Source organism: Serinus canaria, chromosome 1 (assembly GCF_022539315.1).
Source record: "Serinus canaria isolate serCan28SL12 chromosome 1, serCan2020, whole genome shotgun sequence".
Taxonomy (NCBI): Eukaryota; Metazoa; Chordata; class Aves; order Passeriformes; family Fringillidae; genus Serinus; species Serinus canaria.
The window spans coordinates 26,609,385-26,637,058 of NC_066313.1; the positions used below are offsets into that span (position 1 = coordinate 26,609,385).

Below are 27,674 nucleotides of genomic sequence, written 5' to 3' on the forward strand. Positions count from 1 at the left end.
CCTCTGCCCCCAGGGAGTCCCTGCAGCCTGGGGAAACACCTCCCTGCTGAAGACAGCAGCCATTCAATGTGCAGCCTCTCACCCACCCATCTTTGCCACCTACTGTGCTGGGGCTTCTTTGGCCAAACAAACTTACAGCAACACCCATGATGCTATTCCTTGACTGTTCAGATCACTTTTTTTAATGCAGAAAAAGCAGCTGCAGCTAATCCAGAAATAATCCCAAAACAATCTCTAGCTTTTGCTTTGGAGCAGAAGGAAAATACAATTGCATTGACAGATATACGAAAGAATTGGATCAAAGGCCTTACAAGTAGTTCAAAAGCAAGTATAATTTGTTACACTTGGAATCTATACCAGACAGGGAGAGATTTTTCTTTTTTTTTCTTCTTTTTCCCATGACAGCAGGGACAGTAGCAGTGTGTAAAAAACAAGCTTATTCTATTTTAAAATGTTGTGTGTACTACAGATCATTATCAAATTCCTACCTGGGCAGATAATCGACGTAGCTGGTAAGGAAACATTTCAAATTTGGTGCCATAAAGAGTGATTCATGTTTACTCAAAGGTTGTTCAGTAGCAATAAAAAGCAATCATGCATTCAGAGCTTGTGAAGATGAAATATACAGAAGCACTGCCCAGAACAACAGGGCGCTTCCCATTTCACAAGAAAAGGAACTAGTGACAAGGATCTTCTCAGCACAAAGCTCCTTGGATTTAAAACGTTGTTAGAGGTGGAGTAAATATGATGAACCAAAACTTCCAAAGATGATTTGTAGTGCCTGATGGAAGATCTTCCATCCTGTTGCAAGACTTGGGATTTCAGAAGACAAATTATCCCATAATTGCTGAGCCTGAATGGCAGTGAGGGTAATAACCATCAGTGTCAAAACCAGTTCCATCAGGTGTGACTCACCTTGATAGGTCAATACCTCTGGATGGAAATATCCAGAAAGTTGTGGATTGGCAAAATGCTCAGAAGACTCTTGTGTGAGGAAAGCCTAAGGGAGGAGTGAACCTAATCACCTAAATGATCAACAGGAGTTGCTTTTGCAAACTGCACCAATAACTCCTTGCCACTGTCTTCTATTGCACTGCAGTGTGTCTGAGGAAAATGGTACCATTTATGACTGACAGTCTGGGTCAGAAAATGGTCATTTCAGTGATCTACTTCATGTACACACTAGGGAAAAGAAAAAAAACAAAACAGTACAAAAACTGGGAAGACGTAAGTAATAATTTAAAAAAAACCAAATTCTAATCTTCTTCTGATGGAGATTGAGACTGGCAGCTGAACTGGCCAGAGATTTATTGTCTGCATTGTCTCTAAAGTATTTGAGGAATCAAGTGGTAATTGTGGCAATGTTAAAGATAACTTTTTGGGTCCCTTTGTGCATTGGCAGTCGATCTGCAGCACACCTGGGTGACCATGGGGACGTGGGCACTTTTACAGAGCTACAGCCAAAGGTGATATTCTCATGGCTGAAGCAACTGGAAGTCACCTCAGGGCTGATACCTGCTCCAAGGTGTGCCACAGCAGCAGATAATGCACAGCAGCTGAGCAGAACACTGGGGGGGAAAAAGAGGAAAAGGGGAATTGCTCAGAGCACAGCTGTCAGGGCCACTGAAATGGTTAAAGGGCCAGTAAATGGCTTTTTAATTCTTTAAAAAAACCCAAACAACACATGGATCAAGTCTTCTGAAAAATAAATTTAGATGTGTACAGAGAGACACACAGATACATGGGTATTATCATTATCTGCTATTCTTGTTCAAATCTGGTCAAAGGCCAAAAGTTCTCCCAAACAACATGGTGATGGAAATTGTCAGCTATGGAAAAATGCTGAGAAAATTGCTTTAGACTGTCATTTGGATACAGCAAATCAGTCTGGATGTTTGAGGTCTTAATTATTCCTCAAGTCAAATGAAAACAAAAAATGTAAGTTACCTTTGTCTCACACCAACAAAGACGACCGTATTTCTGAAGTAATTTGCAAGGATCAGTTGAAGACAATTTAAAATCCTTTTACAAACTGTGGAAATCAGAGAATGCCTACGGGTTACCAAATTTGTCTGTAGTTGCTAGGTGGATGCTGTTAACTCAAATGAGTATAAAAGATATTCATTTATAAAAGGCATTCTCAGGGGCAAAATAACTTTTGCTGCTCCAGTAAGACAGTCACAATTCCAGTAAGAGAGAGGTGGTACTGGAGGATCAGTCCATTACTGTAACAGTAATTTCAGGAAATTGTGATAATAAAAGTTACACAAGTTTCTCTCTGTGAAGCAACTGGATTACATCTCCATAGGTTCCACGGGTAATTGTAAGCACCAATGCTGCTTAATTCCCAGTCTCCAGGCCTGTCTGAGCACATGAAACTTGCAAGTGGCACCGGTCAGAAGAGCTCGCGTTCCTCCACTGAGTGACATTTCCTACTGGCATTGCCCAAGATGAGGCACTAATGGTGGACACTAGACTGACACTGAAGATGGTGGCAAGCATCAAAAGCCCACTTTATTGCACAAGCCAGGCTTTTCTAGCAGTTAGTCAGTTATCAGTTTACATAGTGCTAAGGCACAAGAAGCCCAAGTCAATCACCATACCCCACAACGTGGACACGCAGCAGTCTCCGCAGCACGTCTCTCATGTCCCTGTACCCCTATTCCAGCTGAGTCCGTCTCCCATAGTCCTCTTCCACTTAGCCAAAGCAGCAGGCCTGAGCCATGATTTCACAAGGGTAACAAGGCTGACAGTTTCATCAGGCTTCACCTACATACAACAATTCCCCCTTTTCTGTTTTCTATGCAAAGGGTTCGTGTACCCTGATGTTAAAACAGTTTGCACTTGTAAGGCCATTATCTTATTAAGAGTATTACTGGTCATCTGCTGGACACAGGACAAGACACATGAAATACAGATCACAATCAATAAAAACTCATTAACTACAACCATGCCACTGACAAAGAGACTCGCAGTAGAGGAGAACAAAAGGATAATGTCCAAGGTCTCCTGGGAAGTGGAAATTAATGGCTACTCTTCTAAAGTTCATATGGTTGGAGTTCAGGGGCCGTGCTGCTTAGGCAGGAGGAGGTCCATTAGCTGGAAACGTTGACTTTGACATCACTGAATGTCTGTTTGGAAGCCTGGAACGGGGAATAACTGCAGAAGGTTAGTAGGAGCACAATACCATGATGATGACATAAGGCCTCTGTTGGCAGGCAGCCCCTGTAAATCTCCAGACACAGCCATGTGCTGGCAGTCCTACTTCTGCTCCTGCCTTGCCCACAGGAGCTGGATGCTGATTAGGTCACTCTTCTTTTCATTGGGCCTCCTCCTCCTGGAGACGATCGATGATTGTCCAGACGAGCAGGCAGCCACCTTCGACCTGCTGGCAATCAAACACATGCTCACCTTCTCCCTAGGTCAGTAAATCAGCTGGGCTGTGCCACTGCACATCCAGTTGGGAATCTTTCTCTAGAAGCTTTTAGAAATTGGTTCTGTACATGCAAATCTTCAGAGCAGTATTGCTCTGCTGGGGATTAAATTTGATGATTTGTTTTCAAAACTTCTAGTGTAAACATTGCATAATCTAAATGTTCTTGAAGAGCCATAGGCCTTTTGTGGGGTTTTTTTGGTTTGTTTTTTTTTTTTTGTTTTGGTTTTGCAACATGCACATTTCTAACTATGAACAAGAAGGCAACATGAAAGTAAAACAGTACACATGGTAAAGCAACAAACTCACACTAAGCACACATAGGCAAGGAAATACAGGAAATCAGTAGCACAGGAGAGAGAGGATGGTAATTAAGAATGATACATTATCAATTCCCTAAATACTCTACTATCACCCAGAGGCTGCAACAGCTGAGAAGCCTCATTTTTAGTGAGGATATGGAGAACCATTCCTAGGTAAGGTTTCCGAGTTCACTTTAAAAGAAGTGTCATGAGTCCAAACTGGCAAGTCAAAGTGGCTGGAGTATTGTTTTTATGCAGAAAACACCTGGGTTTGTCAGTGTACTGCCCGACCACATAGAGCCACGGCTTGGCCAGAGCCAAGGCCTTAGCTGGAAGGGTCTCCCTAACATACCTTAAAAACAAGCCTCTCCTTAGCAGCAGCTAGGAAAGTTTCCTAAAATGATGGATGTCTTGCAGATAGTTATACAAAGATACGTTAAAGCTTGTAAAGTACCCAATTTTGTCATTTATCCTCAGTTAAATAGTATCTTAGGGACAATACCTGTCATAAGGAGTCAGTGAAATCATGTTATGACATTAAAACAGAATAGAAGTTAAAGAAAGAAACTACTAAACAGCTTACAACTAATAGCAGTCATAATCTGGAATTGCTACTCATTCTTCAGTGTTACCTATGGAAGATAAAACAGCAGCGAATGTTAAAAATAATTATGTCAGTTAATCAGTGTGAAACATTTACATTCATAAAATCCTTGATGAAATTCAGGATTTAAGCAACCGTATCTTCACATATTTTACACAACTTACTATCTTATATTTTTAAACAGGTGGCTACTAAGGTTTCATCAGTTATTTCAGTTGGTTTTGTCTTATCTCTATAACAAAATAACTGTATCTTGTAATTCAAATGAGCAGATATTAACAGAAATTAATCTTAATAGAAATTAGCAGAACTCAAATTTAATAGAACCTTAACCTGCCAGAAAATGTTCTTAAATGTAACAGAATTTCAAAGTAACAACATGAAGGCAAACAATTCCTTTGTAACAGAAACAGCAGTAACATGTATTTACTGGAGAGATTACAAAGGTCTGCCAAGCATGTTGTGATTTTATGCATTTGTAGAGAGGATTTTACCAGTGTAAGTAACTCTGCTAGAGTTTTGGTTTTGGTTTTGGTTTGTTTTTAAAGTGCAGCTTTACTCAGAAAAGTGACAACAGTGTAGTTTTTGGCAAACTACCCTACAAACCTGCAGCTTTTTGAGATTGCCTATACAATAGATTTGAGCTTGGCCTTATAAAGGTCAATGGGATATAAATATTCAAGGCTAAAACAATAAGAACATAGTTATATAATAGTGCCATGAGTTTTACACAAGTAACTTGGCCACTTTACTGGGTGTAAGACTGTTAAACTGTTGTGACACCAAAAGATTCACAATAAAATGATCTCATTAAAGCTGTGAGGTAAAAAGCAAGAGAACTGGCAGAGCTGGGATAAGTTTGTCTGCCTTTGCAGAGGAATTTCACATTGTAATTATAACTAAGTCTCGAACAGCTACTGCAGATAAAGTTCAAGGTTTGCCTGGAATGTGAGCAAAAGAATGTCTAATTTACGACTTGTGCCAACTGCAGGCTTGAAAGTTAATTGCTGTTCCGTTAACATCAACCTAAAATATTTGCAAGGAGGGATCCCCCGAATTTTCTAAGGATGCACTCTGTCTTACAAATATGAACCTTCTTGTCCACAAACTGAAACTTTACCCACTTGCAAATATTTTTCCAGGTATGTATGTTTTTAATTGCCATGGTAATAGCTAACATCATTATAACTTAGCAAAGAATCAGTGTCAATTCAGTTCAATCAGACCTCAAATCAAAATTCCTGAAAAGGGAGCACACACTCCACAGGGCAAGCTCCACCAATCATGCAATACATCAGTGTCTCTGCCAAAGAACCCAGATCCTGCCATGTGCATCTCAGCAAGTGCTAGATGGGGTGCCTGTACCATCCAGGAGCCCGAGAGGGGATGGGGGAGCTCTGACGAGTTGGGGGCTTTCAAGCCTGGAGGATCCAGGTTCCAGAGCAAGTGGTGTTTCTGTCAGTGCCATCCCAGCCATGGAGGCAGAGCAATGGTGGCCATTGTGGCTGCAGGGCCTGGTGCTACTGTAGGGTCACGCCGTGGGCAGAGGGATCAACCCATTTCCAGGATCTGTGTCCTGGATCTGTACCCAGAGTTCATTGTCTGTATCTGTCTAGCACTCCCTGCCGCAGGTGCACACAGGAATTTTTAACATCAAGGTCTCCCTCATCTAGGAAAAAGGTGCAGGGTTTTCTAAGCTGTAATAAAAGCTGCTCCAATGTGGAGGAATGACTGTAATATCTGTAAGGGTCTGCCTTGCCAAGCCGCCATCCATCCCGTCATTGCAATCTAGCATCCCCGTGCTTTGGGTCTGCAGGACTTTGTTGCTGGCCACAGACCTCTTCCTCACCATAATCCTATCTCCCATCATTGGCAGAAGAAGATAGAACGAGTTTTGGAACTCTGAAAGAAGTTTTGGAAGGGGAGGTATTAAACAGAGGAGTTCTCATGAGCTGAGCAGTGACGACAGTGGCAGCAACCACTGCCTCTCTATTGACTTTAAATCACAGCAATGAGTCCTGAATCAAGCCCACATGGTTAGCTATCTTCTGGCTGTTTCATCCCCCTTTGTAGCTGCTTCCCATAACATTTGCCTGCTTCCTCCTATGTTTCAACAAAAAAGGCAGTCTGTACATCCACTCTCACCCATTTCTTTTGCACCAAATGAGCAAGGTGCATAGCGCCCATTTCTCATAATGGAGACCTCTCTTCTGTAAAATTCACAACAGAACGTTCAAAACAGATTTTTCCTCTGCTGCTATTTGAGTCCCCATGTCTCTGTTCCCACTCACTCACCTGGAGTCAGGTGTCTCTGCTTTCTTTTCAGGCTCTCAAGTTTGCCTGTTTTGCATGACTGAGCTCCACCGCTGGCTGCTCCCAGGTCCACAGTCCCAACCCTAACACGTCCAGGGTCACTATTTAATGTCCAGGGTCACTATTTAATGGTGGACACAAGACTGACGCTGAAGATGGTGGCAAGCATCAAAAGCCCATTTTTTTTTGCAAAAGCCAGGCTTTTCTAGCAGTTAGTCAGTTATCAGTTTACATAATGCTAAGGCACAAGAAGCCCAAGTCAATCACCATACCCCACAATGTGGACACGCAGCAGTCTCCACAGCACGTCTCTCATGTCTCCCTACCCCTATTCCAGCTGAGTCCCTCTCCCATAGTCCTCTTCTACTTAGCCAAAGCAGCAGGCCTGAGCCATGATTTTACAAGGGCAACAAGGCCCTTATTTCATCAGGCTTCACCTATATACAACAGGGTACGGAGCTGCGTGGACTGTCGGCCCAACCCAGGATACTTCTAATCATGGAATGGTTTGGGCTGAAAGGGACCTTAAAGGTCATCCAGTTCCAAGCCGAGGGACAAGCCCCCCAGTCCAGGGACACCTTCCACTAGATCAAGTTCCTCAAAGCCCCATCCAGCCTGGCCTTGAACACTTCCAGGGATGTGGCATCTACGGTTTCTCTGGGAAACCTGTTCCAGTGCCTCACCAATCTCACAATGAAAAATTTCTCCCTAACATCCAATCTAAACCTACCCTCTTTCAGTTTGAAGCCATTCTGCCTTGTCCTATCACGACATGTCCTGATAAACAGCCCCTTTCCAAGTCTCTTGTAGCCCTGATAGATGCTGGAAGGCTGCAACAAGGTTTCACTGCCAGGCTTACTTCTCCAAGCTGAACAGCCCCTGTCTTCACAGGAGAGGTGCTCCAGCCCTATGATGGTCTTCATGGCCTCCTCTGGACTCTATCCAAAAGGACCATGTCCCTCCTGAGTTGGGGGCCCCAGAAGTGGATGCAGTAATGCTCTGAGGAAGCTGCATTTTAATTAGCATTTGACAATATTAATCCGTTCACCTCACACCACCCACTTCTCCCAAGTTTTATCTTCATGAAAGTTCAAAATTAATTTAATTTGGAGGTACAGTTAAGTTTAGAACTGCAGGGGAAACGATGCTTTTGCTTTGCATTGCTTTTTGTCACGGGACAGAGCTAGCGGAACGCTCCAAATTGTGGCTGTAGGTTTATAACAAGCACCTGTCACAAGGCTGTTCCTGGCACGCTGACACTTAACTGCTGGCCTCAAAAGTGTACTGCTTGCCATTTTCAAGCATGGGATTTTGCAACATGGAGAGGTGAAAGTGGCTGAGTATTTTGAGTCACTAACCAAACCACAGCTAACTCCACAAGGATCAAAATTCAGTAACCAAAGACTCTGAACAAGGACTTATCTGAAGGAGGTAACCAGAAAGAGAAGAAATAAGTGAAAACTTCAGAGACAGCTAGTTTAAAAGAAAATCATTGGGAGAAAAGATTGGTAAAGAGTTTCACGGTTATAATGACAGGAGAGTGTTTGAGACTTTCCGTCACATTTTGCTAAGGGTGTTCATTTCCGTGGTCCGAGGAAACACTGGAAGGCTTTGGGTAATGCCGGGAGGCCTTGATTTCCCAGGCACAGCTCAGCAAAACAAGTTCCCACTCATGGTTGGGCCAGGCAGTTGAGGACACAAAAGATTTCTTTAGTTGAGGCACCAGCAAAGGCGACGCGGTAACTGAGGTGTATCACGGACTCGCCCCCAGCCTTCTCTGTCCCAGCTTCATCCCCCTCGCAGATCTCACCCGAAACTCGCGGCTTTGCCCTGGGAAAGCACAATTTGGCAATGAAAGCCAAGCCCTCTCCGCCGGTCGGTGGCAGGGCAAGGTCCCGGTGGGACGGACCGTGGGGGTTCCCGGCCGGCCGGCCGGCGCTGCCTCGGGGACCAGCGCTGCCAACTTTCTTTCTGCATCGCCTGGGCTCGCTGGGACGCCGCGTCCCCGCCGGAGGGGATGGGAGGAGGAGGAGGCTCAGGCCGTTCGGCGGCCGTACCTGGCGGGGGCCGGGCTCCCCTCGGGGGACCGGGGGGCCCCGCAGCCCCGGGAGAGCCTTGACCCAGCCGGCACCGCCAAGGTCACCGCCCCGACGTGTCCCCTGTGCCCCGGCCGCCGCTGCCCCGCCGCCGACACTTGAGAGTTTAAAGAGGCTTTTCTTCCCCGGGAGCGGCGCCTGAGGGAAGGGGAAGGGGCAGGAGGGGGCAGGCAGGAGGGACAGGCGGGAGGGGCGGGGAGAGGCTGGCAGGGCAGGAGCCGGGCGGGGTGCTGGCTCCAACTGGAAAGGAACCGGTCCCAGCCCAGCCGGGGAGGCTGCGGGAGAGCCGGCAGCGCTGGGCAGAGCACGCCAGCCCCAGCCCCGGTCCCGGTCCCGGCCCGAGCAGCCACGGCCCGCCATGGGCACCGAGCCCCCCGTCAGTGCCGCGGCCCCGGGGCGGGCGGGGGGCGCAGCCGCGGGAGGGACGGGGGGCTCCTCGCGGGGCAGGATCGACCCCGTGTCAAATGTGGGACGGGAGGACTCGGAGAGGGACCTGCAGCCTGGGTGGGGTCAGGGAGGAGAGGGTGAAAGCAGCGGGGCTTGGGGAAGATGGTGATGCAGAGCCGGTTTGTGCAGCGGGCATGGCTTCCTGGAGCCACAGTCCTGCTGGGCGACTAATTCTGAGTTTCTGCTCTAGAGTGGGTCTGTGAAGGCGGGGAAGATGCCAGAAGGGGAGAAAATGGGACAATGTAAGCAAGAAGAGGAGCAGCAGCAGAAAGAAGAGAAGCGGGAGGGTCTCATCGAATTCTACAGTTCCTACCAGGAGCTATTCCAGTTCTTCTGCAGCAACACAACCATCCATGGGGCTATCCGCCTGGTGTGCTCCAAAAAGAATAAGATGAAGACAGCCTTCTGGTCCGTCCTCTTCTTCCTCACCTTCGGCTTAATGTACTGGCAGTTCGGGATCCTCTACAGGGAGTACTTCAGCTACCCTGTCAACCTCAACCTCAACCTGAACTCCGACAGGTTGACTTTCCCGGCCGTGACGCTGTGCACCCTCAATCCGTACAGGTAAGAAATAGACTTGCAGAGATGTTGACTGCCTTGACTTTGATGGGTGAAGGATAAAAAGCACCTACTCTGGTTCTCCTCGTGGTCCTTGAATGCCCACTGTTGTAGCTGTGCTTTTCAGAGGCCTTTCTTGCTGCAGGGCACTCACTCACAGTAAGGCATGTGAGCTGAGGCAGCTGTTTGGTGGTGCATTTAGCAGGCTGCGATGTAAACTGCCACAGGGCTGGAGCAGATTTACTTCTCTCCTGCAAGATAGCCTCCAGCAAGGAGTTAGATTTACAGCTGGGGGCAGGAATCACCCCAGCAAACTCTGCTGCATGTTCAGAGCTGTTAGGGTGAATCCAGCCCTAAACCTGCTGGACTTCTCTCCCCCCTGCACAGATACAGCGCCATCCGAAAGCAGCTGGATAAGCTGGATGAAATCACCCACCAGACACTGCTAGACCTCTACGACTACAACATGTCTCTGCCACAAAGAGACTGGTCCTCGTCGTCCACACAAAGGCGCAGCTCAAGGAGCCTGCTCCATCACATCCAGCGCCATCCTCTGCGGAGGCAGAAGCGGGACAACGTAGTCAACTTGCCAGAGAACAGTCCCTCAGTGGACAAGAATGACTGGAAAATTGGCTTTGTTCTGGTGAGATCCCTAGATACCCCGTGCCCTACCCACTCCAGTCTGCCTGGCTACTTTTTTCTTGTTAGACCCTCGACCATGCCTTTCCTTATGTAGAAGTCTGATCGATCTCCACCGGATTTTGCTAACGACAGATAAAGTTAGAGCTTAATCCTTTGCTCCATACAGTCCTGCTCCCCAAATTCTATCCATGTTCCTGCAGGCCCCAGGGGACATGTCCGAGTCAATGTACATCTCTTCCCAAGAGTAGGTAAACCTTGTCATTCCTGAGGGTACATCAGCCTTGCAGTTGCTTTTGAGAGCAGTTTATCAGCATCGGCTGCTGCATTGCTCAATAATAGCAAAGGAGAAAGTCTTTGATGGTCCTGGGCCACCTGCAAGGTGATCATGATCGCAACTGCTCCTAGGTAGCATCTTCCTCGCCCTAGGGTATCTGTGTTTGCATTTAAAAAGGCTCTGAAGGACTGAAGCTAATCGCTCAGCAGCTCACTGGGGTTCCCACAGGATCTCAGACGTTTTTCTGGACACACCCTGAAGGAAGGGCTCCCCACGCAAGAATTTAAAGCTCCTGGTTTTATACCAGGTAGAATTTATGTGCATATCACCCTGTACACCTTGCTGCCTCCTGGGTCTTACTCAGCCTCGCTTATTCACCTGGCGTTGCCCTTCCACCGAGGAGCTGCCCTGGGTTTTTTTCCATCTGATCACCCGTCGGTCACACACAGGAGTCCTGTGGAACTCTTCACTTCCTCGGTCATCTGCCTGTGCTGAGGGAGCACAGTTTATCCACGGGCGGAGCCTTGTCTCCTGGATGAGAAGACTTCTCTGACACGGCTCTTCCTCTTCTTCTCAACAGTGCAATGAAAACAACGACTGTTTCCACCAGGCGTACTCCTCGGGAGTGGATGCCGTGCGCGAATGGTACAGCTTTCACTACATCAATATCCTGGCGCAGGTGCCTGATGCAAAAGCCCTGGACGAGTCTGACTTTGAGAATTTCATCTATGCTTGCCGCTTCAACGAGGCGACGTGTGACAAGGCGTAAGTAGTGGGAACATCCCTGAATACACTTCTTTTGTGTCTGGGGTTGAGGGAAATCAAGGAACTCACATTAAAGAACTTCTTTTCTGAGGTGGGTCCTTCCTTGTTCAGTTCCCATTTGAAAGGTCAAATGATCTTTCTTGAATCTTTCCTGTGGGTTTTGCAAATCACGGCCACAGGTTCTGTGAGCTGGCAGTATGAACCTCGAAGGATGGGTTTGCCTTTTTCTGGGTTTCACCCAAATGAAATAATTATACTGGTACAAACACCAGAGAGGGCACAGATGTACAGCACAGAGGAATTTTTATTCTACCCTCCACAGTGGTAAAGTAGTACATACCAGCCCACATAAAGGAATAAGAGAGGAGAAAGTTGACACAAAAAGACAGTAAAAACATATCCCACTTTTCTCCTGCCATTGTTGGTCAAAAAACCCCAAGGAGGTAGTGGAATGAAAACAACCTGCAAGGGAGGAAAAGAGGTAGGAAATCTAAGAGTTTCATCAGTATTAGGAAGACAATACAGTAATTGCTAGGACTGCTAAAACCCATTTGGGCTCTGAAAAGCAGCGTGAAAAACCTCGTGTAAAAACCTGTACAGCTCCAGGAGATTTTTTACAGCATATGTTAATTGCTTTTCCCTGCCCATGAGAGTTTACATAACAAATACTGCCCATCTGCTGTAAGCCCCTGTCCCTGCTGATGGAAAACAGAGTTGTTCCTTTCAGGAAGCCCTTCCCCTTGGATTCACAGCCCTTCTCACTCTGCTTCTGTTCCCCTCTCAGGAACTATACCCACTTCCACCACCCCCTGTATGGCAACTGCTACACCTTTAATGACAACAGCAGCAGCGTGTGGACATCCTCCATGCCTGGGATCAATAATGGTGGGTGAGAGGCACTCTTTGGTGAGTAAGGAGAGCAGCTTGGCTCTGCTTTCCCTAGGAGTTATTATGGACACCCTGCTGTGCTTGGTGGCAGATTGCAGCCCTGCTCTGTCTCGCCCAAGCTGTTTTCACCCATCTGGAGAGAGCCGTCTCATGAACGTGGCTGCCCCTCACCACTGCCCACTGAACTCTCTCTCCCTCATCAGTGCCTGATCCTTACGCTCTTTGTGTCCTCTGGACTTGTGCTGGCCCTTCCTGAAGTCTTCTGCTGAGCCATAGCGCTCCTGGTCTTCACCTTCCCCATTTTCCCCTCCAAGAAACTGACCTGTTTGTGTTCCTAAACCCCCTGAAGCTCTCCAGACCACATCTTCAGGCTTTTCTTCCATCTGGCTTCAAGTTTCTCCATGAAATCTCTCTCAATTCCCAGTTCTATCTTTTTCTAAGCCACAGTGATTAAATTCAGTTTTCACTGGCCTCTTCTGGAGCCTCCAGCTTTTTCTCTGGCCTTCCTCCAACCGCCCTCTATTGCTGCCAGGCTTTAGTGCAGCCCTGTGATGATGTGTCTTCTCCTTTATCTCTTTCAGACTTCCTTCTAACCATCCTGCTCTCCCTTCTCTGCTGCACCACAGCTGGCCATGACCTGCCTGGCTCTCTGATGTTCCCTCAGGTCTCTCTCTGGTGGTGCGCACCGAGCAGAACGATTTCATCCCTCTGCTGTCCACAGTGACAGGAGCCAGGGTCATGGTCCATGATCAGAATGAGCCAGCCTTCATGGATGATGGGGGCTTCAATGTTCGTCCTGGCATCGAGACGTCCATCAGCATGAGAAAGGTGAGAAGCAGAAGGGGGGAGAGCTGTGGGTGGGAGGTTTAACTCGGTGGACCTGTGGTGTGTGTTTAAGGGAAGGGACTAATCACATGCAGTGAAGGGAGAGGAAGAAGAACAGCTTGCTGGACTAGATGAGAAGCATTTGGTTACAGTTTATCAGTGAAAATGAAATGGAGGCAAGCAGGGGGAGCTGGCATCCCGAGGAAAGCAGACACTGATGGATGAGCAGCGTGTGGCATGGGAGAGTGGGAAGAGGACAGCAAAGTGGAGTTGTTGTGTGCAGTGAGAGTCTGCTGTTGCAGGAGATGACCGTGCGCCTGGGGGGCAGTTACAGCGACTGCACAGAGGATGGCAGTGACGTGCCAGTGCAAAACCTGTACTCATCCCGCTACACCGAGCAGGTAACTCACGCTGACCCCTCCCGGGCCACCTTGGTTCTCCTCTTTCCTGACATGCTCCGGCCCCCTAACGGCCCTGCCTTTCCTTGGGCTCTGTTAATGGTGATACAAGCAGCAGTGGGTTGGGTTCCCTTGATCAGCCTTTTCCACCTTATGTGCCTCCCAGGTCTGCATTCGCTCCTGCTTTCAGCTCAACATGGTAGAGCGCTGTGGCTGTGCGTATTACTTCTATCCCTTGCCCAGCGGAGCATTGTACTGTGACTACACGAAGCACAAAGCCTGGGGTGAGTGGACAGCTGGGACAGTAGAGCTCATGCCCACCTGATCCTGTTTGGTCCAGCCCACGTCCCTGCACGTCCCATCGTCTTCAATGAGCTTCCTGGTGTGAGACATCCAAAAGACAGTCTTGCCTTGAATGATGAGCCCCTTGTGGAAGGAAACCTCTTCTGGGCTCCCCTTGCTGTCACACAGCACCTTTTGTCTAAAGATACTGTGAGCTTACCTGGATTTACTTTCTTTGCTGCTCAGGCTACTGCTATTACAAACTCCTGGCTGAATTCAAAGCTGACGTGCTGGGGTGTTTCCACAAGTGTCGGAAACCTTGCAAGTAAGTTGATCGTCAGGCAGGCAGGAAGACTGGAAAGTATTTCCAGAAGTGTTGGGAAGCATTTACTGACAGGCAAAAGCTTGAGTCAGTGGCTGAGCCCCAACTTGAAATGGTATTTCTCCCATCAGGAAGCCAAAATGGCTGAGGAGTGTGTGGGTTGGCTTAGGGGTGAGCTCCCAAGGACCGTGCATTCCACATGGTGGGAAGGGGGTGGAACTTCAGCATGGGAGGGAATCTCCAGGTGTGCCTGAGGATGGCGAGACCTGGCCCTGTGGCTCCTACAGCTTCAACAGCTAACACAGCCTCCTCTTGCCTTGCAGAATGACAGAATACCAGCTGTCAGCTGGATACTCCCGCTGGCCTTCTGCTGTCTCAGAGGTAAGGAGAGGGTGTCCTAGCTTCCCAGCACTGTTCCCACCTTCCATTTAGTCCTTCCTCAACGGGTACTAAACCTGCAGGAGGTGACTGTGATCACGTGACACAATTTTTTGCACTTTCATTTCAGGACTGGGTTTTCTACATGCTTTCACAACAGAACAAATACAATATCACATCCAAGAGGTGAGAGCCCCTAAACAGAGACTGTGTCCAAACCAGAAACCATCCCAGCGGAATGTGTGTGTTGGAAATGCCAGAGTTAAGATGAAATCACTGATGGGAAGAGATCAGGCATGGGACCTGTGGACAAGGGCAGTGGATTCGAGTCAGAGTAGATATATAGCGAGACTTCAGCAAGGACCGGGGACCCAAGTGAAACATTTCGAAAGAGGTCAGATGCTGATATGAAAATAGTAAGCCTCAGCACTTGCTGTGTGTTCTGGAGTCACAGTAGGTGCTTGTGGAAAAGTGGGAAGGACAGCTATGTGGGAGCTTTTGCCACAAACTTTGGGTTTTACAGTACAGTGTCAGAAGGGCACTGTGAGTACCAAAGACTGTATTTAGTGCAGAATGAAAACTGCAGAGATGGGAGAAAGCCTCTGGGTAGAATGTGTGGGAGAAGGACAAGGGGCAGAAGGTGACAATTAGGCTTGGTGAAGAAAGGCAGGCATTGAGGAGTTGGGGTTACTGAGCATCATCTCTCATTCACAGGAACGGAGTTGCCAAAGTGAATATCTTTTTTAAGGAGTGGAACTACAAGACCAATGGGGAGTCTCCAGCCTTCACGGTACACACTTTACTACCATGTCTTCTCTGGCCACCCATTCCCCCTCAATGTCCCTCCACCGTGGCAAGCTTTTGTTCCAGGAGCACTGCTGGATATTGTTTCTTTTCCTTGGGCAGGGTGAGGGGAACCCCCCCAGCCCCACAGGGAAGAGGGAACAGGCAGGGAGGCAAAGTCCCGGATGAGGGCTGTTGTCACTGCTCTTTCTCCATCTCCTGCAGGTAGTGACTCTGCTGTCTCAGCTCGGGAACCAGTGGAGTCTCTGGTTTGGATCCTCTGTCCTGTCTGTGATGGAGCTTGCAGAGCTGGTTCTGGATTTCATTGCCATCACCTTTATCCTGGGCTTCCGCTGGTTCCGCTCCCGGCAGAAGCTGCCTGTGCCAGTGCCCCCTCTGAACAGCCAGGATAACGCTGCTTTCCAAGATGACGCACCGGCTCTGCGTGCTCCACATCGCTTCACCGTGGAGGCTGTAGTGACCACGCTGCCATCCTACAACAGCCTGGAACCGCGGGTGCCGAGCAGGGATGGCGAGGAGGGACACGAATGAGGCAGCAGCTCCTGGCACTGTTCAGGTGGCTGGCAGCTGGAGCAGAGGCTGCACTCTCTGTCTGCGGGGCCTGCGTTTCCTTCTTTCTGGGGGGCTGCACATGGACCACAGCAAAAGACTGCTCCGTGGTTGGCCTGGGCTCATTGCTTTCACTTCTGTAGGCACATTCTTCAGTCTCATAAAATACTATTGCTGTGGGATCACCAGGGATGAGAGTTGATCTAGGGTGTGTGTGGGGGAGATGTCCTCCAGATTTCCTTATGCTCTGTGCATGTGCACACCTACATGTGCAGGCAGGCTTTCCTTTCCCTCCAACAAGGATGCTGCCACAGTTCTAGTCTGTCATTAATTAAAGAGGTTTGGCAGGTGTGACTGGCCTCCTCTGTGGTATAACAAGGAACAGGAATGGAGGCTCAGCTGGGGTGCAAATCTCTCAACAGGCTGAGCTTCCTTAAGCTTTCCCTAAACTGGTTGCTCTTTCCTCATTCTTCATAAGCTCTGAGCCCAAGACTGTGTCACCTACCCTCTCCTCCCCCCAAGGAGAGGGTCCTTGAGACAAGAGCCACTGGCACGATCTTGTATTACGCACAATGCTCTGGAGAGGTCCTCCAAGCTTGCTGCCACTCCCAGGTCTGGGACAAAACACCCCTGGCAAAGTAAAGGCTCCCTTTCCAAGCTGCCTTTGTGGCAGTGGTAGATTTTGGGTGTCACCCCTTCCTTGGGATACACCATACATGTGTACATCCAGCTATCTGATTGTTTGCCAACAGCTCAGGGATAAATCAATCTCTACAATTGCTCGACCCTCCCTGTTTTCTTCCTGAGGGAAACAGAGTTTGGCAGGATTATGAACACCCTCCAAAAATCCCAGATGTTACCTCTGCTGCAATGGGATCCTGCAAGAGAGGCTCAGAGCAGCGCAGGTCATGCAGTGCATGTTCTGCTCCTCCCAGCCCTTGTCTGGTCCACCCACAGAAACTGCTGAGCCTCTTGTTCCTGAGGGAAGCACAGGAAAGTACTGCAGGCTTTAATCAAAAGTGCTTCCAATGAAAGCATCAGCCTCTTTGATTGGACCACATGGGCAAAAATAGTCCTCTTCTGAGGAGCTAACTTGGGCACCTTTGTATAAGAGAACGTGTTTCTTGCAGTGAGCTTGCCATACTCTTTTCTTACAAATACTCAGACTTCTGCTGCAATGGTGTTTGCTCTGCACTTTATGGGGTATCAAGAGAGCAAGGGTGATGTCCTTAAAAAACAGGATTATCCACTTCACAGGACAAACAGAGATACCAGAATTTAAGCAGTTTAGGCAAAGACCTGTGGAACCCTGTAAGGAGTCACACTGCTAACAGCCACTTTTGAATTTAAAAACTACTTAATCATAACAAAAGAAAAACTGAAGATATTTTAAAATTTAAGGTAGATGCACTGCTCTTGGGAAGCTGGAGGAGTTTACTGCAATATCTAAATTGTTGCCTATTTTTTGCCTTTGAGATGCTAAACACATGCTGGTTGTACTGCTCTTGCCTTGATTACCTAAAAAGCCTTTCCAATTCCAAGTAGAGAATGATGTTATTCTTCTTCACATACACACACAAATGCTATGTTCTTTATTGCACAAATATTCCTGCTTTGACAAATTTTATCCCAGCACTCAGCTGATAAACTCTTGTTTGAAAGTGAAGATAATTGTCTCTCTGCAAGTCATTTGGGAAGTGTCCTTCAGCAAGGGTGGCAGCCAGCCCAGCAGGAGGGAGGGGCCTGAAACAAGCACTTAGAGGTGTGGAAACATGTATGCCTCCTTGCAGGCCCCCACTAGTAAAAAAATCAGAGCTTCTGCAAACATGAAAAAAATCCATTTTCTAAATAAAGTAAAAAAGAGTGAGCAATGAATGAAATCTGAAAATAGCCTCTATGAAGGTACTTTAATGTTCTGTAAAAACACTGCCCAAGAAGTAGAGGTAAAAGCTAGGTCTAGTTGCTCAGAGAAACTTTGGCCACAATTAAAATACAAGAGCAGGCAGATAGAGGAGCTAGGATGCTGCACCCAGTTCTTGGTCACAAACTCAGTACTGCAGACTGATGCCTTGGGTGTTTTCTAGCACATCAATGATCAAAAAGCCTGACACTGGACACAAAGCTGTTTGCTTCACAAAGACAGCTTCAAATCAAGAAAGGATAAAGAGCAGGTGCAACACCTTAAAACAGTCTTTGTATATCATAAGTATACAGTGATTCATATGGTAAGCATGATATTTCCTCAATATCTAAAAAGTAAGACACTATTCTTCACATCACAGAACCATAAATAACCTTGCAATAACCATAAAATTGATGAGACCTGCTGAAGCATGCATAGTCAAGTGGGTGATTAAAGCAAGATTAATCAGAGGCATAACTACTTGAAACAGTAAGTTCTCTTCATCAATAAAGAAATACAGCTGCAGAAAGTGGTGATGTATTCCCTGGGGGAAGCTTGAACCACATCCTACCTGTTCCATAAAAGTGTTAAAATGCAAAAAAAATATCGGGCTTGACTGATGGACTCAAAGTAATGGCACCATTCAGGATAGCTGTAAATCCAGAGGTAAAAGCCTGTGCAAATGTGAAGAAGCAGTTACACAAGTTGGTAAATAGATGAGCCCTCCGTCTTGTGAATCAGTGCAAGAATTGCCATCTTGGGAGAAATCAGGGGCTTGTCCCAGAAATAATCCCTATATTTCTTGTAGGCTGGCAAGACCACAAATGAACTCAGCAGATGAGCTGAGTGAGCTTGGTCTGGCTGAAAACAAGAGGCAAGGCCAGCAGTGCTGGAGTGAGAGCCAAAAAAAATGGGAGTGTTTTACTGAGAACGTGAAAATTGGAGAAAAGGGAAGAAAGCATGCATGAATGGGGATCTGCAGGTCAGCAAAAGGCAAATTAATGGTCTGAGCTGGGGTGAATTTGTACATGAGGAGAAAGCTGAGGGGATGTAAATGCTCAGTTGTCATAGGTGTGTTAGAAGGATAGCAGAGTTATTTTGAGGACATGGAAAACTTGCAGGGAACAGCTGAAGGTTGTGTCTTTTTGGTCAGGGAACAGATGTCAAAACTCTTGTTTTTCCATAAGAATTAAGGTAATAGAGGAAAGATATGGAAGTACAACATAAGTGTCTAGGGAAGCTAGAAGAAAAATGAGAGAACCATCACTTTGGAAAATAAATAATATATTTAGAAGAACAAAACCCTGCTTGCTGGAGAGTTTAAGAGAAGCTGGACAGATAGGTCAAGGATTGACTGCACAGACTGAGGTCAAACACAGAAAGGAATTGGAAGAAAGGGTTACCAAGCTCTTGGGACAGGTTCAATAAAATCTAAGGAGTTACAGGCTACATCAAGAAATGAAAAGAGCAGTAGTGCTGCTGGTGAAAGGACACAGGGGAACCACAGAGATCAAGAACATACCAGAGACACAGCCACAATCAGTCACAGTTCTCTGTATTTAACAATATGCAATATTTAAAGGGGGCTTGTAAGAACAAGAGGGGAAAGTGCTTTCAGCTTCCAAGTGCATGCGTGAAAGCACTGAACTAAAAAGAGCTTATAATCTTTATTAAATGTTTACATATATTTATGGCAAATTTAGTTTTATAAAATAGTACAAAGGCTTTTGGAAAAGAAGCCTCTGAGGGAAGAACATAAAAAGAAAGTGTCATTTAGTCATCTGCAGAAATCATTTAGTGGGTCTGTGCACTGAAGGAAAGGACATTATGAGGCTGCTCATATTTGAAACCTGGGGAGCAAGTAAGGGTGTTCTGTGTAAGTGTTGTACTCTACCTCAGGCCAAAAATAGGTCAAATATTATCAGGAGTGTGGAGGCTCAGGTATCCAACAGACATGGCTGAGCTGCCTATTTGTAAAACCTATATCTTTATCTGTTACATCTCTCAGAGCAATTATTTGTTTAGAGGTCAGAACAAAGATAAAACCTTCCCCCTTATTACCTCTCTTCACCAAGTTAAGGCTTCCAACCCCAGTGGATAAATCAGAGCAGGGATCTCTGTCACTTCCCAAGGAAGCCAGGTTCATTAAAAAAGTGTTGACACTGCATTCCAGCTCTGAAAAAATCTGTCTTGCCCACCATCATTAGGTTGCTCTCCAGCTGAGACAACAAACCCCACCACTGCTGAGAGCCTGCACCCAGCTTTGACCAGCACAGAGACACCTCAGGAAAGGCCAGAGCAATGCCTCAGGCATCCAGAGATATGAAGGTTTAGGGTATATCCACTTCGGAGCAGTACAGTTAAGGCTTTTCTTCCACCACACCTGAAGACATCTGGATGAAGCAGCTGGTATGGGAGCTGCATTTTGCACAGAATGGTTTGGCTAGGAAATGACCTTAAAGATCATCTTAGCTCCAATTCCCTACCACAGACAGGGACACCTTCCACTAGACCAGGTTGCTCAAAGCCCCAACCAGCCCAGCTCTGGACATCTCCAGAGATGGGGCATCCACAGCTTCTCTGGGCAACCTGTTCCAGTTCAAAGGCATGTTAAGCATGTTCCATGTTCAAAGGCAGAGCTTGACTTTTTAATTAAACATACAAAGAACTATTCTCCCAAAGCCTTGGCCTTGCTTCAGGAGCACATTTAAAACCCTGTTTTATCTGGGATAAGAGTACAGGAGCAGCAGAAACGCTGATGCAGGTAAGGATGGCAACTCAGAAGACCTTCCAGTAGAACATGATATTTTCAATGCCTAACAGAGGATTTATAGCTAGACATGCAAGTCTTTGCAAACAGCCACAACATGACTCATGAACCGGGCTCAACCCTGGGGCAACTTTCAGCAGTACATTCAGCCCCAGCTCTGTGCTCCAGAGCAGCTGCCAGCTTTGGAAAATGAGCATTCAATCCCCAGCTTTGGCTAGGGTCTTGGACACTGCACCATCAACAGCCCAAAAATGCATCTGTCCTATGAAAACATCTTCCCTATTCCCTTACATGAGTGAGGCTGAGAACTGACAGGAACGCAACACAAAACTTGGCAGGAATTGTAGCACGACTCGTTTGTTCAGGTTGTGCAGGCCTGAACTGTGTGGAATTTTGGACTGTACATGCTGCTTTAATCCACCAGCCAGTCCAGACACCCTCCTTTCCCAGGAAGGCTTCCATCTTTGAAGAATTAGTCCAGCTGCCCTGCTCCAAATTCACCATTGAGAGTTGTTCATTGTGTTCACTGCTCTGGTGTGGATTTTGGTGATGTTTAAAACTGGACAAAGATTGATCATAAGGGAAGCAGAAGCCACATGGAAGATTGTTTTACAACCTAGCTTTTGTAGCAATAAGGGCAGGGAAGGGCACAAGTACCTAATTTTAAAAGAAGGCTGCACTGGACAAAGCTCTGTCATTTCCTTTTAATGAGTTTCAAATGTACAGTGAGGCAAAACAAAGGGGCACTTACCTTTACTCCAGTCATGCTCCAAGAGATGTTGTGAACAGCATCATACCCTTGGAGGTCTTCATTTGGGTCCTGAACTTATATTCCAACACCAATGGAGAAATGTTTTCTGGGTTTAAGGATCTGAGGTTATTGAAATCTAAAGGCAGAACAGCCTGAGAGCCACTAAGACAGTAATGCACAGAAGGCAGTCCCCTGAACAGGACACTGGCTGGACATTTGGTGGCTGAAAGGAGACTTGGCTTGGGCAGCCTCTTCCCCCAGAGCTGCTGCTTCTCACATCTTGTTACAGACTTACCAGAGTCAGTCCAGCACAACTGGAACTACCATCATTTTACCATGGAAAAGCAGCCACTGCTTTGAGGGACAGAACTTCAGGTATGTTTATGCTATGGAAGCCAACCAAAAAAAAAAAAAAATCCGTTTGGCATCCCAACCCCTTCCCACTCACTGACAGACCAGACAGACTCAGTAAGGTGGTGAATTGTGTTTCTTAGAGACCATTAAAAGTACATGAGCTGATTTCTAGAACATGCCAGAGGAGATTACAGTTGTGTTTATAGAGGAAGTAAATAAACTGCACGTGCATGAGTGGCTGTGATGCCGTGGGCAGCAGAGTCCCTTGCTTCTACTAAGAGGGCCTTGGTGATTTGTTTTGCCCATGCACAGAGACACAAAGGAGGGGAAAGGGAGCAGAGGAGGAGGCAACATACAACATCTGAGAGAAAGAAATGAAAGAGACAGCCTAGGGGGACCTCAGCTCCCAGAGAGACAGGAGGAATGGGACACCAAAGGCTTGTTTAGAAGAGTTGGAGAGAATTGCTGGTCTGGGGGCCTCAAGCTTGTAAAAGCCTACCCCCTAAAATGAGAGCAGGAGGTGGCACAAGCAGGCCCTGGCTCCTCTTCAGCAGATGCACTTCTGACCGTCCATCCCATCTCAGTTCCAGGGAATTAGGGAAGTGCTCAGGGGACGAGGGCTGCTTCACTCCAGATCTTCATCTCTGCCCTCCCCCAAGGTGGAGAGGAATGGAATTGCAGGGATATGAACTCAAATGAAAATGCTGGGGCATGGAAGTGAGCATGCAAAACCGAGCCCCTTGCCAGGTGCCCTGGGAGGCAGAAAGGGGCTTCCCCAGCACATCCAGGGAAACAAAAAGCATCTGTTCCTCCCATCTTTTGTACTTTGCTCCTATCTGGGAACTCCAGTGATGTCCTCCCTGCCTCCTCCTAGACCTAAACAGATCCCAGTGTATTCTAGAACAGAGGCAGAACTTTCTAAATTAAAGGAGTACTTCTTTCCAGTCTAGATTACAGGCTACAGCTCAGCTTGTTAGAAAAAGTTAAAAGACAAGATACACATTCCTCAGAAGACTCTACAGAAACAGGGCAGCTCATTTAACCCATGTCTGACAAAAAATTCAAACAACTCACAGCTCCTGTTACTTTTGATGGAGAAGAACAAGGGAATCACTCACAGAAAGCCACAGCCACAAGTTTATTTCCATTAGAGACCACCCTGGACCTAAATTCAAGAGAACCCATAGCAAGTAGGAGGGTTCATCTTGATCAGCAACATCTTTACAAGCATAAATTGGCAAACTGGGACATCTGATGCCACTTTGCAATATCCATGCCCAGAGCACCATTTCCCTTTGAATCCCCAGCTAACCGATTCCAAGTGTTTTCTAACTCCTGCTGAAAGTTAGGGCTTTGTGGCAGCAGAAACAGAGCAGATACTCCTAATCAGAAAGTTGTGCAGCTCATTCAGTCTCATCTGGAATACCTCCAGCCCCCTTCACCTCTATCTGCTGAGGCAGTGAGCTTCCTTGACGTTCAACCCAGTCACACAAAAGCAAAACACCAATTCCCATTCTGCCACTACTCCAAAGTCTTCCTTCTGGAAAGCTACAAGACAGTAGGAAGCTACAGGGTCCTGGCTTGTGTGTGCATAGATGAAAGGCATATTTGACACTCCCCACTAGACTAATTGTAGTTCATTTGTTCCTTGTGGAGAGGGACTTCACTCCCACACATGCCTTTTAGATAGCAGCAATGCCCCTCTCACTTAACTGCATTTAGCCTGTTGCACTTGACTGAGGTAATCATGTAGGCCCTCCTTTATAAAAACTGAACTGGCCATGTTCAGGCAGCAAGTCACCTGGAAGTAAGGACAGGCAGAATAAATCATTTCTTCAAGTGCTCACCCCTCCATGGCTAGAGAAATCTACATCACTACGTGTAGCTTAGATGGCTCACAGCCACTGGCCAACACAAACTAGCTTTTATTTCAGAAGCTCAATGAAAAGCTCAAGTCATGCTGCCACTCTTTTTAGGCAGAACACTAAAGGCTCTCACATGCTGCAGTCCTTCATCCCAAAAGGCACTGTGTTAAGGCATTCTTATTTTGCTAGAGTTCACACAGGCACTATTTGACAAGCTTACACCCAAAAATAAACACAAAAAGTTCTCTGCAGAAGAGCAGGAGCAAATAGGTACCCACTCTTCTTCAGCTTCCCTTTCCTCTAAAGTTAGAGGACGCTCCCTAAAGCTGCAGCAGCTATTGAAAAGTCTACCTATGTTTATTAAGCAGCTCAGAATCATACACAGAATATAAATTAAAACCAATAAGGAAATCAATGAAGAAGCTAGGTGAAAGGGAAAGAAAGGAAAAACTCAGAGGCAAGAAGAGACAGGCAAGGTAATAGGGGACAGGAGGTTGCAGACTGAAGGAGCTACATTTAAGTAAAAAAGTAGACTGGAGACAAAGCAATAGAAAAAAAGAAAAAAGGAAAGAACAGAAGGGCAAGTTACACCAAAGGTCCCTCAGAGAACTCCAAACCACCCACCAGGGAAGGAACTTGCCAACCCACCCACCCCAGGGTAAATGCCCCTTATACTTACAGGTTTATCTGACCTGGCAGGCAGAGTTTCCCATTTCTACAATGATGGCCTTCCCCATTCCTCATATTACTAGGTAAAGCATACCATTTCCACACTGAGTGAGGGGGGTTCCAGCACTTCTGCCTCCCATTCCCAAAGACTGTAGTTGACACTTACACAACTAAGACCCTCAAGATCTCAGAACAAGAAGGAAAAGTTTAAAGTACTCTAGAGCTGGTGTTTCCTCACCTTTGAGCCGGAGGTTTTTGGTACTTACTTGCAATCACCACCACCACAAGGGCACCAATCACTCCCATCATGATCATCATCTGAAGAAAAAGATTGTCCAAGAGCAATACTCAGAACAGATTGACAAGCTCCCATTTTCCCTGACAGCCAGGGAAGCTAAGCCAGACCCCAAAGGCGTGACAGCCGAGGACTCAGAGCCTTCCCACAGGGAAAGAACCGTAAGCATTTGAAATTGTTAGTAAGCCCCAGCTATACTTGAAAGCACTGCAGGAGAGGAGCAGCCCAGCTCCCTCCTGGCTAGGAAACTGACCTTGCAGTTCTTCCACCAGTACTTCCTTTTGAGTTTGGCTGCGCTGCTTTCGAACACTGAGGCGCCGGCCTGCAGCGCATCTGCCCGGTCATCCAGCTCCGACAGCTTCTCGTCTCGCTGCAGCACCTTGTCCACGTTTACACACATTATATCAACCACCTGCAGAAGGAGAACAGTGGGAGCAGTTACATTGCTAAAGACAATTGAAAACGTAAGAGGAGTAACTTAGCCAGCAACCGATGTTGCAATACTAACAAACTTAAAACATGAACAAGATGGGGGGGAAGATCAGGGCAAGAAAGAAGTAATTTCAAGTCACTGCCTACTTTGAAATGAAAAAAAAAGAATCCGAGAGTCACTGTTAAAACATCACTTCGAGTACACTTCAACCAGGTCCTCAGCCTCACATTCTCATCTGCTTCTAAGAGCTCTCCATTGCAGCAGCAAGCCGAAGCCACCCTCCGTATGAGAGGAGTCCTGTGCTCACTCACTCCCCCAGAGCTGCAAAATCACCTTATCAGCTTCGTGCTGCTGCCCCGGTGAGGCACAAAGGCGCTACAGCAGCCAAGCCACCGGCTTTCATCCCGGGAAGCCAAGCAAGGATTCCCCCACATCCCTGCACACAGCGTTCCCTTGAAGCAGCCCGCAGGGATTAAGAGCTGTCCTGGATGCTGTACAGCTTTAGTCCCATAAGAGATGCGCGATAACGAGGTACCAAAAAAATCTAGCAAGCCGGGTCCTTGGAAGTCATGTCTAGAATTAAGAGGCTTTTAAACATAAAGCAATCTCTCCTCCAGCTTCTTCAATAGGTTTGCCACCCTACTTTTGAGTATTCAGCATTAATTAATTTCAGGCTTTGGCATGACAAAAGGAGCCACCCCCTCAGCGACAGACACGGGTCAGGAACATCGCTGCTGCAGAGCAGTGGGAGAAGAGCCCAGGCACCCATCAGGACTGGCAGAGCTACTGACCTCCTGCACTTGGGCCTGCGTCTGCTGCAGGCGGCGATTGCTGGTCAGGTTGGGGGGAGCCCCGGGGGGACCCCCACCGGGGGCTGCCCCTTCGGGAGCGCCTCCTTCGGGAGCCCCTCCTTCGGGAGCTCCGGGAGCAGGCTGCTGAGCGGGGTCAGACCTAAGGGAAAACAGAGCCAAGAGAAAACTCAGCCGCTCGAGAGAGAACCTCCCCCAAATCCACAGGAACCACAGCGTCCCCAGGCTGCAGCAGAGCTGGCAGCAGCCTCGGGAGCCTGCAGCCTCGCTGGACCCCGCCGGATCGGGAACAGGCGGGCTGGTGGGAGACCCTAAAGCAGGGGCAAGCCCGAGGAGGCAGCGGGACTGGAACAAGCCCCTCGTAGAAGGAGCTCGCGGGTGCGGTCGCGCCAAGCACTGCGGCCTCCCAGGGGGAACAGCGACCTGACCGCATGGACGTGACGGGGAGATGGGGAAGGAAGGTGGGGGAAGGACAGGGAGCAGCGCGGGGGCACCAGGCAGCCACCGGGCTGGGCGCAGTGGTGGCCGCCGGCCAGGCTGGCTCCGGCTGGGGCGCCGCACATTATCACTGGGGCACGGCCCACGCACCCACTCACCCACGCAGCCAGCGGGGGAGCGGGACCGCCCGGGGGCGGTGCGGGCAGCCCTGCCTGCGGCTGCTGCAATGCGCCACCCGACCCCACCGCCGCCGGCCAGGACGCGGGCTATGCACCGACCCCCGTCCCTCACGCTGCAGCACCACCCCCGCGCCGCGCCGCGCCCACCGCAGCTCGCCCATGGCCGGACAGACACTCACATGGCCGAGCCGGAGGGAACGGCGGAACTGAACAGGGGACGAAGCTTCGGACTGACAGTGCCCAAAACCCCTGGACCCCGCACTTATAATAGCGGGGCCCCGCCCACAGAGCCAGCAGCCAATCAAAAGTTGCTCCGCAGAGAGCGGCGGCTCGGCACCGCCCCTGTGTTCCTCCTCAGCCAATCAGTGCTCCGCGCCCTGCGGGAAAAGGTCATAAATGTAGCCCCGCCCCCAGACCGCCACAGGACAAGCCACGCCCCTCCATGGGGCTGTCCAATGGGAGCAGCGCTCTGCGCCCCACCCCCGCCCCGCCCCTGCGGAGGTCCCGCTGTGCCAGGCCTGGGGTGCCCGGCGCTCCATCTGCCCCACCTGGCCGGGGGCACGCACGGCCCCGCTCCCGACCCACGGCCCCGCTGCTGGACACGCCGGCTCCGACAGCCCTCAGTGGGCCCGCAGCGCTCCGTGGTAGATCACGCAGCGCCTAATCGTGGTTACCTGCCCCTGTTTGGAGCCCAGCCCGGCTGGCGCCGCTGTGGTGGGGGTTGCGGAGCGCTCCCGAAATCCCACCTCCGCAGTGTGTCTGTTGGCTCTGGCTAAGCCGCTGTCCTTGCAATTAAGAGATGGTGTCGCTGGCCCACCTCCAGCATATAGCACGTCATGAAAGCGAAGCTGAACAAGCCCTGATCGAGCTTCTGCGGCCTGCTGGGAGAAATGAGGCTCCCACAGCAGCCCTAAGAACGACAACGTGTTTGGGGTTTTTCCGTCTAAATATCTGGAGAAGCCTGCTGGATCAGAAGGGGAGATTCTCCAACTCAGGACAAAAAAGGGGGCAGGAATACACTGGAACAAGAAGACTCTTCGTACAGAATTTTGCGTGGTGAGTAGAGAGTGACAAGCGTAGGCTCACACTTACACTACCTTTTCCTTCCATAAGGTGATGCGGGACGTTCACCTAACTTTTTTGTGCCAGATCTTACAGATTATTAGGTACACAAGACAGGTATGTTACAGATTACGGCATGGTAACTAGAAGATCGTGGTTACAAGGTGAAGAATAATGCAGCGTTGTGATTAGAGACAGGTGATTTGCAGATAGAGCAGTCTAGCACTGACCTCAGAACTCCAGGTTTTTACACCCTGCCTTCAGAC

The 27,674-nt window shown here is 48.2% G+C and overlaps 2 protein-coding genes across 4 annotated transcripts; one reads left to right on the forward strand and one right to left on the reverse strand.

Moving 5' to 3' along the window:
• Window positions 1-2,400: 2,400 nt before the first annotated feature.
• On the reverse strand, window positions 2,401-26,615 carry VAMP1 (vesicle associated membrane protein 1). Of its 3 annotated transcripts, XM_030234978.2 has the most exons (6): window positions 26,526-26,615; window positions 25,712-25,871; window positions 24,741-24,899; window positions 24,459-24,510; window positions 4,319-4,367; window positions 2,413-3,388 (listed from the first exon to the last, which is right to left on the reverse strand). In XM_030234978.2, coding segments are annotated over exons 1-5 (390 nt in total). In that variant the 5' UTR covers window positions 26,528-26,615; the 3' UTR covers window positions 2,413-3,388; window positions 4,319-4,350. The 3 variants fall into 3 exon arrangements, with proteins under 3 accessions (XP_050828811.1, XP_030090838.2, XP_050828809.1); XM_050972854.1 differs by having other exon boundaries at window positions 2,401-4,367; XM_050972852.1 differs by lacking the exons at window positions 2,413-3,388; window positions 4,319-4,367 and having other exon boundaries at window positions 19,322-24,510.
• SCNN1A (sodium channel epithelial 1 subunit alpha) lies at window positions 8,995-16,231 on the forward strand. The gene is made up of 13 exons (XM_030234977.2): window positions 8,995-9,124; window positions 9,386-9,759; window positions 10,141-10,396; window positions 11,250-11,434; window positions 12,219-12,319; window positions 12,987-13,150; window positions 13,450-13,548; window positions 13,712-13,829; window positions 14,074-14,152; window positions 14,473-14,530; window positions 14,658-14,713; window positions 15,242-15,317; window positions 15,536-16,231. Exons 1-13 carry the CDS (start codon window positions 9,107-9,109, stop codon window positions 15,860-15,862), a joined length of 1,911 nt encoding a protein of 636 aa, XP_030090837.1. The 5' UTR covers window positions 8,995-9,106; the 3' UTR covers window positions 15,863-16,231.
• Window positions 26,616-27,674: the final 1,059 nt, after the last annotated feature.